Source organism: Lissotriton vulgaris, unplaced genomic scaffold (genome assembly GCF_964263255.1).
Source record: "Lissotriton vulgaris unplaced genomic scaffold, aLisVul1.2 SCAFFOLD_4766, whole genome shotgun sequence".
NCBI lineage: Eukaryota > Metazoa > Chordata > Amphibia > Caudata > Salamandridae > Lissotriton > Lissotriton vulgaris.
The window spans coordinates 6,808-26,242 of NW_028243891.1; the positions used below are offsets into that span (position 1 = coordinate 6,808).

Below are 19,435 nucleotides of genomic sequence, written 5' to 3' on the forward strand. Positions count from 1 at the left end.
TCATGAGAAGTTCTTGTTTAGGGTCTCACTAGTACTGAACATTGGCCTTTTAAATACTATCTGTACTGTCCCACAGCGTTTTTGTTATGTTTGATATCCTGCGATATCCAAGAATTCAGATATTATTTTGCTATAGTGACAGGCGGATCTGACACTGTTCCCTATCGTCATATTTTCAAGTGCCAGTTTTCCTGCTCTCAAATGCTGATTATGGGAATACGGTATTCTCTCAGCTGTGATGGAAATAAGAAAGTGAATACATGACTTTAAATGGGTCCAAGACATTCCCAAGGAAGCAACAGTAAAGGCCAGGCAAGGGTAAACAGTGCAGGACTTTTCTGTCTAGTTGACATAGCAGAGGTCACATCGGATATCTCTTGATCTTTGTCTCTTGCAAAGTTCTGTGTGCTTTAGAACTGGTCTGGTAGCAGAGTCTGTGCATGGGGCTCAAGTCAAGACCAGGCGAGAGGAACCCTCTGTGGTGCTTTCATGGGCAGCAGGATATTAAATGTAGGTGTACTGTGTGTTAGTAACACTTGTAACTCTTGTCTTTCAGCAACTTCACTCCAGTGTTCGGACAGGGAGTCTGGAAACCTGCCTTCGGCTGCTGTCCCTGGGTGCTCAGGCTAACTTCTTCCATCCGGTATTATAACATTTGTTATTAATATCCTTAATAATCGAGGTAACTGATTAATGAAAATTGTTAGTATGTTGCTCCCCTGGCTGGCTCGTTTTGGAAGTGTGATTGGAATGAAATGTCTCCTTGACCATAGAAGACTTTGGGTGCCACCAAAAAGGTGGCTTTATAGGTGTAACCTCTGACATTGCATGCTCCAAGCTCACAGGTTTGAAACCTCAGCACTTTCATCCTTTAAAAGTCTGTAAATGGTTTGTTGAGTTTGCAATAAGGGTGTCTATTGCTTCTGGGGCATATAATTAGTGTTGTGTTTGGGGAAATACTAAAATAATGATAAAATGCTTCACAGTACCCTCCTTCCCATTCATGTTCAGTGTTTAAAGGCGTCTGGTTGGGTGGTTTATTGCTTTTGTTTATGTTGCTCCGCCGCAAGATGCATACCATAGTTTTGTCGGTTACTCCTAACCTATTTTGTGTTCTTGTGACTTCCAGGAAAAAGGAACCACTCCTCTGCATGTGGCTGCCAAGGCAGGGCAGATACTCCAGGCCGAGCTGCTGGTTGTCTACGGAGCGGACCCAGGAGCTCCCGATGTCAATGGTAGGAGCCCCATCGACTATGCAAGGTGAGCACAGAATCTCACTGCCAGCAGAGCTGTAGAAAAGGTGTGGTGTGATTTAATGCGAGTCAGAAACTTGGATCAGAAGTGGAGTCTGCCTTCAGAGGCCTTCTGTACTGATGGTTGAGGTGGCATCTGACTGGGTGCAGTTCCTATCTTGGTAATGAACTGTTTCTCTGGTTTCCTGTATTTACTGTTAAGACACTCATCCGTGACCTTTGCAAATCGATTCTCGGTGTCTAGTCTGACCATCTATTTGTTTTGGTGTTTGTACAGCTCTCACTCGTTGAGTAGGGTCCAGTCATCCACACATCCATTGCCGCGCAACCACTGGTTCATTATCACCCCTCACTTATTCCCACCCACCCATTCACCCGCAACATCACGATTTTTTCCCCAGTTTTGAAAGTCACCTGTTCCAAAAGCTAGCCAACAGATTTAATACAACTGCAACCAAGGCAGTTTGCTCATCTAAGTTTGAGCTGTAGAGTAAATTTAGACCAATGGAACTGTATTTTCAAAAATGTTTTGTAATTTGTTTGTTTCGAAATAACTAGATTACTGTACTGCCCTACAAGAAGTTAGAGGCCCTTTTCGTTGCGTTGGATATCGAAATGCCTGGTTTGGCCCAGTCTGGATATAATGTATAGCAGCAGCAGGTCTTTGGATGGCATTTACACTGCCAGTCAATGTGCTTCCTTATACTTAAAAGCTGTTTGCAAACTTGAACTCGACACGTGCGGGGTGAAGCCTATGAGGTGGCCGTAGTGAAGACGTACTTGTACCTGTTGTGTTGCTGTGAGGAAGCTTGCAGTTCTGCCACAGGCTCTGTAACTGTTCTGTGTGTTGGTGATCCCAGCACTGTTGCAGCTTATGCTGCACATGTGGTGTGTGATAGGGAAGCTTGATCAAAAGTTTCCATTGCGCAAGAGCCAAAACGCTTGTCACTATCACGTAGGGGAGCATATGGTGCGAGAGGAGCACAGTGTGCGAACGCTCTTTACTACAGTGCAAGCCGTACTTCAAGATACACCCACACACAGTGAAGAGGTAGCACAGTGGCATCAACTATAAAAGCTTCCCTTGCACACTCTGAGCAGGTATATTGCAGCCTTCAGCTGGGTAATGTGCACTCCCACAGAGAACAGATCTATTGGTGGTGAGTATGGAGCTAAGCATGCCAACCCGGCTGCTCTTCTTGTTAGGGCCGAGTCAAACTCGAAGCAGTGTTGTGTAGCAGTGTGGACCCAAGATGGAGGCTCTAAGGTGGAAGCAAGAGCCACGGGGTAGATCTAAGCTGCACGCCCCGGGGGCGCTGCAGTGTTGTCCCCAAACCTGGGAGGTACTGAATGTTAGAAGGGCTCCTGGAGGCGATATGTTCATGAGGCAGAAGCAGTCGCTGGGAATGTCTCAGTAGCTGTTACACCACATAACCTAGTCGGCTGATGGGTTGTCCAACCTGCAGCGAATGTCTGCACCTCTGCTTTATCTGAATGGCACGACCAGAAGCAGAGAAAGCTGAAATCTGCCTTGGCACAGTGAGGTATGGAGTCATGGTAGCACACTTTGATGGCGTTTACCGAGAGTTCTTAATGTAATTCTTAGGCAAATGAAAATCTGAGTGTGAACACTGTTGGTGCAAATGTCTGCAGATGTACATTCTTCATTTCTTTAAATCTTGTGGCGGTCCTGAAAATACAGGGCTTCTATAGGTAGGGATTTGTAGTGTACTTCACAGGTGACTTCTTGTGTTGTGGCGGGCGGGAAGTTATCCAAGACAAGTGTACCTCATTTAGCTGTCAGCAGTATTGTGAAGCAGGGCCATATATGGGTGTTTATTTCTCCTTGGAACTCTCTCTACAGGAACCGTAGCATCAGTTCATATAGGACAGGAAAGGCAAAATCTTTATTTATCCCTCAGACCTCCTCCACTCAAATACATTGAGCCCCCTGGCACCCGCGACTCGAGGAATCCTCACAGACTCCGGATACAATATTCCTCCCAGATTCTCCTGCTTGTCCACTCAGTCACTGAATGAATAATCTGTGTGCTTTTGCTCCTCTGCGCATAAGGACTCACTGACATGCTCATCTTTCTGTAGGCAGCACTTTCGACTTCTAATCATGTGTCCTTTTTCTGCAGGCAAGCAGGGCACAACGAGCTAGCCGACCGGTTGGTGGAGGGTCAGTACGAGTTGACGGACAGACTGGCATTCTATCTGTGTGGGCGTAAACCAGGTGAGTGGCTCAAAAGCCATTGCTTCTTCCCTTAAAGTGTGTGATCCTATGAGAGGTGCACCTATGAGAGGACGCTCTTCGCATATTAACTGAGAGCATTTCTTGCGCCTTTCAAAAGAACCGCATTTCATAGATACAATATCTACTCGCACTATCAACTCCCTCTCTCTCTCCCTAGTACACTCTTTATTAAAAGTACTTGGAGACCCCCTTAAGACACCTTAAATGTAAGCACTTGCACATATTTTGGGAGTATAACCAGGTGTACTGTGGAGGTCAAATTAACATTGTTTAGGTATTGTTTAAACATAAAATATCAGAACAGACTTAGACCCGTCGTTTATTTTAGGAGTGTAGCTCTAACAGCCAAATATGAAGAAAATCGCAAGCATGCTTACAAATTCAGTAGATTCCAGCAATGTTTTAGGATTATGTCACCTGTTGCACGTTAACTATCTGAATATTGCAGGTTGTGCTCAAACAATAAGAATAGCATTTGCGGGGAGGAGCTACGCGGGCATCCAAGATGGTCGCGTGAGCAGAGAGCTCCCGAGACCCGCGCCGTCCTTCTTTATTTATCCTTCACCTATCCTGGTCAGTTTGACGGGCTTTTGTAGCGCTATCTTCACTGATGCCAACGTTCCTATTTTGGTCGAAATCGGACCCCGGGGACCATTTTTCTGACATCTGCAACTTTTTGGCCTGCCTGCGGGCGCGACCGGGGACTCGGCTACCCACTGAGGCCGACCTGTAATTGAACAACAACGGCTGACTGGCATCTGGCCCACCGGAGGTGTGTTGCTTTCACTTTCGGTTTCCATCTCTTTGTTCTTGTCTCCTCCTACTCTGCCTGCGCCTGTTGCCTTCACAGCCCACATTCTCCTCCGTAGGACTGGCACGGAGGTCGCGATACTCCCATTTCACTGGCACGTTGGAGTTTCGAGACTTTTCCTCCTTCTCGCCACATCTCCTGGTTATCCGGCCAACACTGAAAGTGAGATGGCGACTAAAGCGGAGGCCGAAAAACGCCGGAAGGCTGCGACCCGGGGGGGATCGATCCAGTCCAACATGATCGTACGCTACACCCAGCCGAGAGGCTCCCCCGGGGCCACAAGCGTTGGTGCTGAAGGACTTCAAACGGACATGCCATCTTCGTCAGAGGTATCGCTCCATGATCTTTTGGCTGCCATCACTGGACTAAAGGCCGATATGAGTCAGCAATTCGAAGCCGTCGTGTCCAAGATAGACACGGTGGCGGTGGATGTAACTTTTATTCGGGCCGATTTAGCCAAAACGAACGAGCGGGTGAAGGCTCTGGATCTTAAAGCATCGAGTCTAGTGACGGACATGGCTGAGGCGCAATCCGAGATTGGTAATCTGCGTGCCTCACATGATCTGCTGGTCAAACGGATGGAGGACTATGACAATAGGGCCAGGCGGAACAACATACGCCTGGTCGGAGTGCCGGAATGCGATGGTGCTGTATCGACCGACCTGCTGGTCGAGGAACTAATTGTCGCTCAACTAGCTCCAGCAGGACTCAGTAAGTTCTTTGCTGTGGAGCGCGCCTATCGTTTTCCAGGAGGACAAGTGAAGCCAGGAAACCCACCGAGGCCTATTATTGCGAGGCTTTTTCACTACCGGGACAGAGACGCCATCCTGCAGGCCGCCCGCAAGCACGGCCCTTTAAAATATGACAATAACTCTGTCTCCATATATCCCGATTTCACTCCCCAAGTGCAGAGGCAAAGATCAAGTTTCCTTGGAGTGAAGCGTCGCTTGAGGGATCGGGGACTGAAATACGCCATGCTGTTTCCGGCCCGGCTACGGGTCGAATTTCGAGAGCGTGCCTACTTTTTTGATCAGCCTGAACGTGCTGCCGACTGGTTGGACTCGCTGCCGGCGGATGACTTTGGAAAAGGAGGCCCCGGTGGCGCGGAAGGTGGTGCAACGGCCCAGGAGTAATTGGGGCCCCTGAGGTTCTGATTGAGACTATGCAATATACTGTGTAACTTAATTTTGTGCTCCATGTTATTGCCCGTGACGGTGCGGGAACGGGTGATTTCTCCCTTCCTCCTCGGGGGGTTCTTTGTGTAGATACTATGGGGCGACAGGCACACTGCAGTTGGGGGTGGCTTTTTAGTCAGCAGGGGTGCAGGGAGGGGGGTGTTGTGATGGGTTTCGGTTTTGGGGTTGGTTTCTGGGGACTTGGTTGGGTTTTGTTTCGTTTGTTCTGTCTTGGTTTTCATGGTATTTCACATTTTGCAATGACTTTGAACTGTGGGCTTTGCTGGTGGGTGGGGGTGGAATGTATGTGCCGCAATGGGGGGGTGAAATGCGGGTTCTTTCTTGGAACGTAAATGGTTTGGGTGATAGGATTAAGCGGGGCATTGTACTGCAGTTCTTGAGGCGCCACACCCCAGATGTTGTATTCCTTCAGGAGACCCATTTGATTGGAAATGCTTGCAAGGCCTTAGACCGCCGGGGTTATCGCCTGGTTGCACACGCTGGTTTCACTTCAGGATCTCGGGGGGTGGGTATCATGGTAAAGTCTTCCCTTGCTCTTGCTATTGACGAGGTTGTCCTTGATGACCGTGGGCGGTATGCTGCTGTGTCTGGGAGGTGGGAGGGTAAACAGATCGTGTTTGTTGTTGTCTATATTCCTCCGGGACTGCAGGCTACCACTTATGCTGATCTTAGCAGGACTCTCCTTGGGCTTCCGGACGGATTGTTAATCCTGGGTGGGGACTTTAATTCTGTAATGTCCGGTGAATGTGATCGACTTCCCCCTAGGGTGTTGTTGCAGTCCCAGATGTGGCTCAGTGAGATGGCTGATACTTTTGGCTTGGTAGATGTCTGGCGCTCACTGCACCCCACACTCCAGCAATACACCTTTCACTCTGGTGCGCATGGTACCTCTCCCGTATTGATTATTTTCTTATGCTGGCCTCCACTCTGTCCACAGTTCGAGAGATACGACATCTTCCTCGTGGTATCTCGGACCACTCCCCCTTGCTGCTTACGATTTCTGTAGGCGGTTTACTTGGTAACAGGGTCCCCCCGATTCCCCCCTGGCACTTCCGTAATCCCAGGCTCCGCTCAGAGTTGGTTAAGGCAGTAGATTGCTACTTTTCTGAGAATATGGGCTCGGTCACTTCCCCCACTGTTCTTTGGGAGGCTTTCAAGACGGTTATTAGGGGCTCCGCCCTATCATTCATTGCCGCAGAGCGTAGGGTCAAGAGGGAGGCTGTTGTGGCTCTTGAAACCGAAATTACTGCGCTTGAAAGTGAGCTGGGTGGGAATGACACGCCTGCCTTGCTGCACGCTTTGGAATTGAAGCAGGCGGACTACAGAGCCTGTGTCACGGATGCTGCCAAATTGATGCGGGCGAATCAACTGGGCCGACTGTATGATGTGGGTGACAAAGCTAGCAAGCTCCTTGCGTGGCTGGATAAGACTGAACGTGCGAGTCGTGTTGTTCCTTCCATTGTTCGTGAATCTGGTGAGAGTGTCTCTGATCCGAGTGAAATTGTTGATTGCTTTGTTGACCACTTCCGAACTGTCTATACGCCTGTCAGCGATCGAGATGAGGCCGATTCCAGGCTACTGCTGCGGGACATCGCCCTGCCCACTGTATCGGAGGAGGATTGCCTTGCCCTGGAGACCCCTTTTACTGTCGATGAGATTGCCCTCGCAATTCGATCCCTTCACTCGGGAAAGGCGATGGGCCCTAATGGACTCCCCATTGAACTTTACAAACTTTGTCCTGACAAGATGGCCGCCCACCTGCGTCAAATGTTTCTCGAGGCGGTTGAGGCTGGTTGCCTCCCCCTTGAGCAGCGCCTCGCTACCATAGTCGTCATTTATAAGGACGGCAAACCTCGTGACCGCTGCGCCTCGTACCGCCCTATTTCCCTACTCAATGCGGAACCCAAAATCCTTGCTAAGGTTCTGGCCAATCGGTTGCTTAAGGTGATTTGCGACCTGATCCACCCGGATCAATCCGGTTTCATCCCCCATAGGAACACTGCCCTCAATCTGCGTAGGCTCCACAGCGTTCTCGCGAGAGCTCCAATCCTCGCCGAGCCGGCGGTGGTTGCGTCCCTCGATGCTACAATGGCATTTGACACCATCGAATGGCCCTATCTGTGGGCGGCCCTCGCTAAATTTGGCTTTGGCCCCAATTTCATCGCATGGGTCAAACTTCTTTACGAACGGCCACTTGCCCAGGTCGCTGTGAATGGTAGATGCTCGGATCCCTTCCCCTTAGGCCGTGGCACACGTCAGGGCTGTCCGCTCTCCCCGCTCCTATTTGCATTGGCGCTCGAACCCCTTGCTGCGTGGCTCCGGTGGGAACCCTCCATTAAAGGGATCCGATGGTCCCCAGACCTCGAGGATCGTGTTTCCTTGTATGCGGACGATATTCTCCTTTATCTCACTTCCCCTCAGAAATCGCTCAACGTTCTCTTCGACGTCCTCACGTCTTTCGGTAAGAATTCGGGACTTGTCATTAACTGGACCAAGTCCTGTGTTTACGTTATAGCTGGCTCGTTGCCGCCTTTACCCCGTAGGTTCCCCATTCTGGTAGCGGCCGATGGCTTCAAGTACTTGGGGATTTATGTATCCATGTCTTCCTCGGTCCGCTACGAGCGGAACTTGTATGCTCCGCTTCGACGTTGGCGCGATCTGCCTTTATCTCCATTGGGCCGGGCGGCACTCTTTAAAATGATGTCGCTCCCCCGATTCCTTTACGCCCTGCAAAACTTCTTTGACCCTGTTCCGGCTCGCTATTTCCGTGAGGTCGAGAGTCTACAGCGACAACTTATTTGGGATGGCCGTGCCCGCATTGCCCTATCCAAGCTCACGCTCTCCTGGTATGACGGGGGTATCGCATTGCCGGATATTAGACGGTATTACTGGGCCTCGCACCTTAGCGCCATCAACCATGCGACCTATACTCCGGAGCCCGCACCCGCTTTTGCCCTGGATAAATTATTGTTGCCTGGTGGCAATTTCAATAGGGCTCTGTATTCGAAGGCACCCTACCGGCTTCTCACGGGCCCGACGAAATGTGCAGTGCGGGCGTGGAGGGATGCTACCGTTGCCACGGGCTGGGGTGGTAGGCTGACACGTAAGACACCACTGTATGATTCGGAGCGGTTGGGGAACCTGTGGAAGACAAAAGGGTTTGAGAAATGGGACATGATTGGGATCAGCACGGTGGAGGACCTGTGGGCACGGGGCGCGGTCAAGTCCTTTGAGTCCCTGAAATTGGAATACCGGCTCGATGATAGAGAGCACTTTCGGTACATGCAGGTTAGGCACGCCTTATCTTCCATTTTTCCACCGGGTACCGTTATCCCACAGTCCTCCCCCTTGGAGGATCGAGTTCTTGACGGCCACGTCCCGGATAGCACCATCTCCTTAATCTACAAAAAGCTTATCAACAACAGAGCTGACCAGCTTGAGAAGCTCCGGGCTGCCTGGACGGCTGACGGACTCGAATTAGACGACGAGGACTGGCAGTCAGCTGTGTCCTCCCCTAAGGAGGTGGCTATCCCGGCACGGCTTCGCTTTGTCCAGCTGAAAATCCTCCACCGTGTGTATTTGACTGGGATGCGTCTGGTGCGAATGGGGTTGGTTTCGGATGGTCGATGTAGGCGTGGTTGTGGGATGGATGGCACCTTTTTTCATGTTCTGTGGGAATGCCCGATGATTGCAGCGTACTGGTCCAGGGTGCATGATGTCATGAGTCGTGTCACGAGGATCCCACTACTTCCCGAAGCGCGTCGTTGTCTGTTGAATGTGTGGGAACCGTCTGATTGTAATGCTGCCCAGACGCTTTGGGTTACCCTAGGGAACATGGTCGCAAAGAGAGATATCGCGCAGCTCTGGGGCTCCCCTAGACTGCCATTGTTAAGTGCCTGGAAAGAGAACATGGATTGGTCCATGTTCCGAGAAAAGACCGTGTATGAGGCTCGTGGGCGCCCAGGGAAGTGGTCCAGAGTTTGGGCTCAGTGGAATGCTTATCGCGGAGACATCTGTCCTCCTCCGCTTGACTATGAGGTCCCTCTCCCCTCATCTCCATGATTTACGTTCCTCCTTTAATCCTGCTACACGTTTTGTTTTCCCGCACGCGTCAACCCCCCCTTGCCAGTACCCTCCTTTCCACATCTCCTACCCCCCCCCCCACCTCCAGCAACCCTTGCCACTATGATACCATGTGTTTGTGTGTTAGGTGTTCTTTCAACAGAAACATAAAATTAAACCTTTCTTATCCTTTTTGTATAAAACTATGCTTTACCGATAATGTGGACTTGATAATTTGCTTCAACAACGTGCTGTCTCTGAATCTACTTTCACTCAGCCTGTTTATGTCATAGCGGCCGGCCCTGCGGGGTTGTAGGCAGACGCTGTGTAGTGTGCATTCGTAAATAAAGGTTTTAAAAAAAAAAAAAAAAAGAATAGCATTTGCTTTAACCACAATCCACTGAGAAGCGACTGCCTAGACAATATCTGCACTAAAAGAACAAAACTGGGTATTTAGAAAACTTATTTAGAAAATGTTGCTAACAAATTTGGAATGTAATGGACAGAACATGTTGACTGATCCCATCAGAAGTGAAACTTAAACTAGTGGTTTTACATTTTGGATCCATTTGTGAGATGCTCTCGGTGCTGACAATGAGCTCCATATGTGTACAATATTGTAACCTCTCTAATGAGGATATGTTTTTAATCATGTATGAAGTATGATTTCATAAAATAAATGCAACATTTTTATATCAGTTATTTCTTTTATGTACTTTATTGGTATTTTTGTGCACACTGTATTGTTGATGAAATTGGATGTTTGACTTTGATGCATTCTAGAGACTTCCTCAGCACATGATCCATATTGAGGTTTGTTCCCTAATCACAGAATTTTTGTTGTCCCACTTATCTTTGAACCTTTGAGAAGGGATGCTTGTTTCTTCTACAGTGCTACCCCGTCCCTTTTCTCAGAATTAGGGTATCTCCCTCCTTTTTAGGTCTCGTAGATAGACCTAATGCCGTCCATCCACAAAGCTGACTTTTTACGATCCAGATTTCCAACAGTTCACGAGAAGCGAATCACGTGACAAGCTTCTCGTGCACGAGCTTGCCCGAGCCTTCCCCCTGCCAGCAGCATTTGCCACATCAAAGGCTTCCGCTGCCCCGCTCCCCGCCGTCACTTATTCACGGCCGCAGGCCATGACTCGCATGTACTTCCCCGGCTCTGCTCCCCGCCCCGCCTCCTCTCTATCCCTCGATCTCCTTGTTTTGTTCTCATTCTCGCAAGCTTTTACCAAGTCTCAAGGCCGCACTTTCAAGGCCTGTCTCTTTCACGGCCAATGCTTGTTTACTTCGTCTCCCCCTAACCCCAACACTTCGAGATCGCTGTTATTTTTTTTTTTTTTAATTAGTCGATCCCGTGATTTGTGTATTTAAATTAGTAGTTTAGGAGATTAACGTTGAGCCAACGCCTAGGCTCGAACTCTGGTCTCCAAGTCTCTGGTCGGTGAAACTGTTTCAGCACAACAACAACAGCCACGTCACAACCCACCATTTGGAGCAATGCGCTCCCGCCACGCCCCTCCACAGCAATGCCAAGAGCTTGTTAATTCTTAACTAACTGCGCAAATTGCTCTATACCACAAACTGCTACCCCCACGCCTCCACTCTCCGCGTCTGCACTCTACTCTTCCCTACTCTCTAACACTACACCCTCTCACTTAGGCTCTCCACACTTTCACTCGCTTTCTCTGCTCCTTCACCTGTCGGACTCCTCTTCATCCTCTCACATTTCTACCTGTTTAGTCCCATCTTTCCGGCTTTCCCTTCCCATCTCCTCCCTCTGCCTCATCTCCCTGACTTGTCATTCGACGACCCCCTCACACACAGCCCAAGCCTTCCATCCATCGTACTCGCTTGCTTCCTCCCACCTTCCTCAACCTTTAACAATGTCCTACCCTCCAAGGTATCTCCCACATGCTTTACCTTTTACACTCCCCCTCTCCTCCTAACACACATGCTCTCCCCTCTTCATCGGCTCTTCTCTCCCTGTTACTTCTTCCCTTCCAACACCTTCTCCTCCCTTACCCACTCCTTCTCTCGGCCCCATGCTCCCTTCACACTCTGTCCCCCCATCTCTCTCTTTTTTTCAGCCTAAGCTGCCTTTACTGCCCCGTCCTCGCCTTTACGAACCGCTTTCTCCTTTCCTTTTTACCAACGCCCTTAGGGTGGATGATGTCGAAGGAAGGAACACTGCGCACCAAAAATAAAGACATTGTGTAAAACCGTACCATTTGAAGGTTGGCTAAAAATGTAGCAAACAAAAGGCATGTGATAGCAAGAGGCATTGTGGCCAAGCTAAATGTCATACACGTACGTACTTAGAATCCATTCAGAATGGACACATTTCTGCAAGTGTGTTACTCTTTTCTACACCCATGGTGTCACCAGGGTACACTCCCTAGGCCAGCATACTTAACTTTCATCAGCTTAACACAGGGGCTAATGTAGTCCCCTGCAGGGGGGGGGGGGGGGTAATTTAAGCTAGTATCTGCCGGTACGCACATGGGTAAATGAAGAAAAAAAACCTCATACTTTATGGGAAATATATAAAAGCACATTCTTACAAACACTGAACATCCTGTTTGTCATTTCTAACAAGGCACAACATTAAGAAGAATGTAATCACGTCCTCGGTTACTTCCCCGCGCTTAAATTAAAATGGTGTGACAACTCTTAACAGGAAGCAGACCAGCCCCGCCACTGTAACAGCAGGCAGACACAGCACTCCTCCCCAACTCCCAAAACACGTTTCTGCAGTAAACGTTATCTCCCTTCATTTGCTCTTCACCCGCTTCCTTTTAATGGTCCCCATTACTCCCTCCCACTCCCTCTTCTACAAAATATATGCTACTCAAAGCGTAAATGTTTTGGGTGTGTTAATATGCATTAACGTTCATATCCTGAAAAGGCCCATGCCAAAACCATTCAACTATGAGGTGCCTAGTATCAAAATACAGGACACAGAGCATTAAAACATTATTTTTTTTGCAACAAATTACCAAATGCTCTTTCCAACTGCACTATTCAAACACATGGGAGCAGTCCAGAAAGCAAGCACAATTTACTCCGCAGGAGGTCTATAAATTTACGCTGTTTACTGTACGTCTCTTCTTTTACAACTCATTTGAGTGTTTTTTGTGTCTACACTCCGGGGTTCTGTTAACCCAGGGGCGTAACGCAGGCACCTGGAGAGGGGCATAATTTGAGCCAGTGGTTACCGGTACGCACATGGGGAAATGCCATTAAAATATAACAGTTACTCCACTGTATGGTCTTAAATGTAAGGTTAGGTGGCTATGGGGGAGAGGAGTCACAAGTGCAGTGAAATAAACTTTCACTTTTAGCTTTCGTGTGGCCGCGCTTGCTTGCTAAAGCCTCCTGCCCAGGAGGAGATGGACTTGTTTTCGAGGTGCAAATGGTTTTTATTTAAAGGCGGTTCCGTACACTGACTGTCCAGGTGTGCAGTGGGAGAGGTGACATTGTGTACACCGTTGCAGTTTTTTCTTTTTTTTATTTCAACATATTTTTATTGATTTTTGTGTACATACCCACCCCTGCTCACCCTCACCCCCGCTCACCCTCACACACCCTCACGCACCCTCACTCAACCTCACACCCCCTCTCACACCCTCACCACCCATCACCCTCACACCCCGTCACCCGCACACACCCTCACACACCCTCACTCACCCTCACAACCTCACCCTCACACACCCTCACCCTCCCAACCCTCTCACCCTCACACACCCTCACCCTCACACCCCCTCACTCACTCACCCTCATCAGCATAGCAAACCTAGCATGGCATAACAAAAAAAGCATAGGATACACAACCTCACAACCCTCTCACCCTCGCTCTAACACACTCACCCACCCACCCTCACCCACTCACCCACCCACACTCACCCACCCACCCACCCACACTCACTCACCCACCCACCCTCACTCACCCACCCACCCTCACTCACCCACCCTCACTCACCCACCCACCCTCACCAGCATATCATAACAAAGCATAGCATAACAAAACAAAGCATAGGATAGGAAAACAAAGCATAGCATAACAAAGCATAGCATAACAAAACACAACAAAACATACCATAGCATAACAAAGCATAGCATAACAAGACATAGCATACCAAAACAAAGCATAGCATAACAAAACATCTCATAACAAAGCATAGCCTAGCAAAACACAACAAAACATAGCATAGCATAACAAAACGCAACAAAACATAGCATGGCTTAACAAAACATTACAAAACATATAATAGCATAGCAAAACACAGCATAGCATACCAAACACAGCAAAACATAGCATAGAAAAACAAAGCATAGCATAACGAAGCATAGCAGAGCAAAGCATAGCAGAGCAAAACATAGCATAGCATAACAAAGCATAGCCTAGCAAAACACAACAAAACATAGCATAGCATAACAAAACACAGCAAAACATAGCATAGCGTAACAAAACAAAGCATAGGATAGCAAAACTAAACATAGCATAGCATAACAAGACAAAGCTTCGGATAGCAAACCAAAACATAGCATAGCATAACAAAACAAAACATAACATAACAAAACATAGCATAACAAAACACAACAAAACAGCATAGCTTAACAAAACAAAACCTAGCATGGCTGAACAAAACATAACAAAACATAATAGCATAGCAAAACACAGCATAGCATACCAACACAACAAAACATAGCATAGCATAACAAAACATAGCATAGCAAAACAAAGCATAGCATAATAAAACACAACAAAGCATAGCATAGCATAACAAAGCATAGCAGAGCAAAACATAGCATAGCATAACAAAGCATAGCATAACAAAAGATAGCATAGCATAGCAAAACATAGCATAGCATAACCCAACATAGCATAGCATAACAAAACAGCATAGCATAACAAAACAAAACCTAGGATAGCAAAACAAAACATAGCACAGCATACAGCATCACTCAGCACCACCACGGCATCACTCTGTGGCACCACAACATCACTGAGCTCCACCACAGCATCAATCTGTGCAACCATTCAACAACAACTGGTTCAAATATGTTATCTCAATGTTTCAAGCTTTATTACAAATGTAACAAAAAGATGTTAATATTTGACATATGTTCTTGGATTTTCGTCACAATAAAATACACTGAACATAATCTTCACAAATGTTATTTACAGAAATGTAAGCTATTGTCATTTTAAATTACAATAACTTTTATTTAAGTATTCATTATTTAAAAAAATTAAAAACCATTGTTATTTGTAATATCAATACATGTAAGTCACGTAAATACAACGCATATTGCATTACAAATGCTATAGGTGTCACATTTGCGAAAGTTATAACTATTGGCGTTGTAAATGACAAAGCTATTAATTTCGCTATTTTAAAAAACAATACCTAAATAAAAAATTTGTCATTTACAATACCAATAGCTCAAACTTTCCTAATACGAGACATATTGCATTGCAAATGCTTGTTTAGATATCTTTGCCACTGTGCCATCAACGCCACAGTTATACAGTGTAAAGCCTTTTGTCTTCCCTGTCCTATTATGATGAAGATGTGCTCTGTAAAATGATGATTTGATGACATCTTTGGAAATAGCTGAAATTATTTCCACCTGACTAATTGGAGGATTTTCAAATAGCTCTTATCACCCTAGCTACTGCCTTCAATAAATCAAAAGACCACCATGAAATCATTGGATCCCCCTGACTTCACTCTGAGCTTCTGTCCAGGACTGTCCATTCCCTCCTCTGTCCTCCCACCCATCCCCTTGTACTGCCATTACATCGTCTAACTGTCCAGCCAATGACTTTTGCAAATTCTTTAACATTACCTTTCTCATGTTCAAATCTTTCAAAGTTACAATTTCCTGCTTCCAGAGACGTTTGAAGTGCTATTAGACTCGCACAAGCTTCTGGACCCTTTTAGCACCTCCACACCAGGCAGATATGTAGTGAACATTAGACTGACCCACCTACACCCCTTATTTAATGCTGCAAAGTCCATCATTACTTCTCTAGTCATGAGCAGTTGGGTTACTACTCCTGTTTTTATGCTATATAGAGTCAACAACTTAGCAATGTGCATTCTTTTCTTTCTCCACTGTGGTCGCCCCACCTCCTTTCCCTGTAAGTGAGCTTGCTTTTAGGAGTATGCGCCAGTGTAAACTCTCTGTGCTGTTCAAGGCTATCCATGTCTTCCCATCTAGTCAAGGATTTTTTCAGATGCTCTTCCACGCGTGCTCTTCGATGGCTTTACATCCATATTTTTACAGAACCGGAAACCCCTTCTGCACATTTAATGTGCTCTGCCCTCATCCTTGGAACTCGCGTCATCTCAGCCACAGGCCTAAACTCTTAACAGAATTCGAATCCATGCCAAAGGCCAACTCCTTGGTGTGGAGCCTGCAGGTGACGTAGGAGCTCTGCTCCATCTTCGGCTTCAGTTATGTCTCCATTTTCATTCCTTGCGAATGTACCATCGACTGAGCTGCTGCTTTTGTGTGCCTGTTCTCATCCCAACACACTCTCCCTGTGTCTTATGTATACCTGCTACAACTCTTCAAATTAACATATGTTAGCTAAACCGAATGCAAAAACATTTCTGCTTGAAAAGCACACGGTCTTTCACTGTATTGAATAATGTTAATAAATGAAAAGATAATGCAATATATGAGTATCTGGCTAAAACATGGTCCTCCCTTTGCTTGTCTGTTGCAGATCACAAGAATGGACATTACATCATCCCACAGATGGCTGACAGGTGAGGCAGACTTCCCTGTCATCCGGCACTTCTCTCTGGTCTATTTTGTTGACTTTACAGATAGTGAGAACAAAGGCTGCTATCCTATGCTTGCTATCGGAGGCTTCCTGCCGCATGTTATGCTATCGGTACTACCATAGTGTGAAGCTGTTACTAGTGTAGCATTGCGCACTTTCAGGATTAAATACGCTCAGAGAAGTCTGTGGTTGTAGTATAACCTATGTCGCAAGAATTGGGTGACATTCATGAGGGCCTGAAGTCGTCTGGTCGTGTTGCAGTCAGTTGAACATGGGTAATGTGTGTGCCTTGTCTTATAGAGGTTTCTGATAGGCTGTAAAGCCATTTATTCTACATCTCTGATCGCAGGTCAAGAGCATGGTCCGAGATCTTTCACATATGGTGGTCCAGTTGAAAGGGAGTAAAGAAGTGCAGTGTTCTATCTGTGTTTGGAGTTACTCCAGAAGCACAACCCTAAGGAAATCACATACTCCTGAGCTCTGCGGGATAGCCCCACAAGGTGGTGGTTCTTGCAGCACTTATAGGTGCCAAAACCACTAGTCTAGAGCAAATATTATTCTTGACTTTATAATTAGGACTCATTTTGTTTTGCTATATATATTTTCAGTACAGTAGAGCTGGGTTTTCGTATCATTGGTTATTGCAGCAGTTAGAACCTAAATATTCTCATTTCATTTCTCTATAAAAAAAATTGTAATAGAACATTGTGTTCGAGGCATATGAGCTGCAGATCTCACACTGTGCATTAGATCGCCACCTGGTGTTGGGCTTGGATGATTGTATGTTGTTGTCGTCTTGGAAGAAGTCTTTGTAGTCACAAGAAAGGTGACTCCTCCCTTGGACGATAGTGCGCATGGGCATCGACTCCATCCTTAGATTGTTTTTTTCCGCCGCGGGTTTCGGATGTAACTTTTCCGCTCCGGTTCAAAATCTACTTTTCTTGTAGTTTGACGCTTAAAAACTTTACCAAACAGCTTTTTATATCAATAACTATCGGCTCAACATCATCCCATCGATTCCGGCATCGACGGGGGCCATTGGGCCTTTCCATGCCGTGAGGCCTACAACACATGGAAAGGATGGCATTCAAGAGATGCCCCGAGTGTGGAGCAAAATTTCCACACAGCGACCATCACGAGGTGTGTAATCTGTGCTTATCGTCCATAACATGACGAGTCGAGCTGTACAGCTTGTGCATCCTTTCGATCCAAGAAGACCATTCGAGATCGGAGGGCCCGTCAACACTATATGCAGAGATCTGCTCCGGAACCGGTGGATTTCTTTGAAAAAGGTCCATGCGTCCCCAGAGGAGGATTCCGATGATCTCCAAATTGTATCTGAGGCAGACGACTCGGATGACTCCATACCTTCAGGTCAACGTGCGAGTACTACTGCCCCTGCCTCAGTACCTACACCTAAATCGAAGGCAAAGGTCAAAACTCCGTCTTCGGGCCCAGTCGCGACCGAAACACTGCTTTGAAAGCCCCTCCATCGAGCCTGACTCCGAAGAGAATATTACAGCCTTCTGGTATCTTGGGACCGAGAAAACCGCACGTGCCGATACCACCAGCTCCCTCGGCACCGAAACCGAAAGAGGTCCCGGTTCCGAAGCACACTCTGAAACCGTCGACTCCTAAAGACAAGACGGCTCCGAAAATAATGAAGCCTGTTTCTGACGCTTCCAACCCGACCAAAACAGCTTCCAACCCAAAATCTTCGGTGCTGAAACCCACAAAGCCTGCTTCCGATGCTTCAAAGCCCACGAAACAAGCCTCGTCTCCAAAAACAATCTCTTTGGTTCCAAAAACTATGCCAAAGGACTCTATACCAGCTCCTACGGCTAAAGACAAGCTACAACCATACCAGGAACCGAAAGTGGTTCCTCAAGAAGAGGAGCTTTTTCAGCCTGATCCTTTGCAAAAAAGAATCTACATTGATCGACAAACAGGACATGTCTCTACTATGCCACACATGAAGAGAAAATTAGATACAGCACCTACATCTCCAGGGCCTGTCAAGAAGAGGTATTCTGCCACATCACCTATGCACCCTTCTTCTCCTGTACCCTCTCCTTCACCTCCTCTTCCTTCAAACCTTTCACCTCAAAATTCTCCTCCTCATTCTTCACCTCCACATACTCCACCTCAGAATGATGATGAGTATACCATAGGGGAGGGGAGAGACCCAGATTAGCCTTTTCCCTACCCAAGTGATACACCAGACTGGGAGTACCCAAATCCGCAGAATGTGCCAGATATCCCAGATCCACTCCGTACCCATCCAAACCATCTCCTCCAGAAGACAATATAGGTTTTGGACATTTACTCAATAGGGCTGCCATCTATCATAATATCACAAAGCACTCAGATGAGGCAGAAGAAGATTTTTTGCTAGACACATTTGAACATTCCCAAAAGTCAGTTCAAATACTACCTATGATTGAAGGAGTCATCAAGCATGCCCCAGAAGTGTTTATAGATCCTGTACGAGCTAGGATCATAAATCCAAGAATAGAGAAAAAGTACAGGCCTGCTCCTGGGGATCCTGCCTACATTAAGGGACGGCTACCCTTAGACTCTCTAGTCGTTTCGAACGCTAGAAAACGAGCAAACTCACAGACTTCAGGAGAAGCACCACCTCCTTAAAAGGAGTCAAAGATAATAGACGCTTCAGGCAAGAGAATAGCTGCCCAAACTAGTAATACATGGCGCATAGCTAATACACAAGCCCTCCTCGCAAGATACGACAGGGCTCACTATGATCAGTTAGAAACACTTTTACAACATCTACCTGACCAATATAAAGCACAGGCAAATTACCTTATACAGAAAGGGAAGCTAATCTCAAATGCCTCCATCAAGTGCGCACTAGATGTAGCTGACACAGCATCTAGAGCAATAAACACTAGTGTCCTACTTAGACGACATGCATGGCTACGAATTTCAGGAGTTAAGCAAACATCTATCTTAAATCAGACATTCAACCAACAACAATTGTTTGGTCCAGAGGTAGACACCGCACTTGAGAAAATGAAGAACGACACT

General features: G+C 47.0%; 1 protein-coding gene across 1 annotated transcript in view; it reads left to right on the forward strand.

Annotated features, from left to right (window-relative positions):
• Window positions 1-556: 556 nt before the first annotated feature.
• LOC147668212 (ARF GTPase-activating protein GIT1-like) overlaps window positions 557-19,435 on the forward strand; it is a gene marked incomplete at both ends in the record, with an annotated part of 136,171 nt that continues 117,292 nt past the window's right edge. The window contains 4 exons of the mRNA XM_086948700.1: window positions 557-643; window positions 1,130-1,260; window positions 3,398-3,492; window positions 16,331-16,373. Of these exons, the coding sequence (XP_086804826.1) occupies window positions 557-643; window positions 1,130-1,260; window positions 3,398-3,492; window positions 16,331-16,373 (356 nt within the window). The remainder of the gene's footprint in view (window positions 644-1,129; window positions 1,261-3,397; window positions 3,493-16,330; window positions 16,374-19,435) is intronic.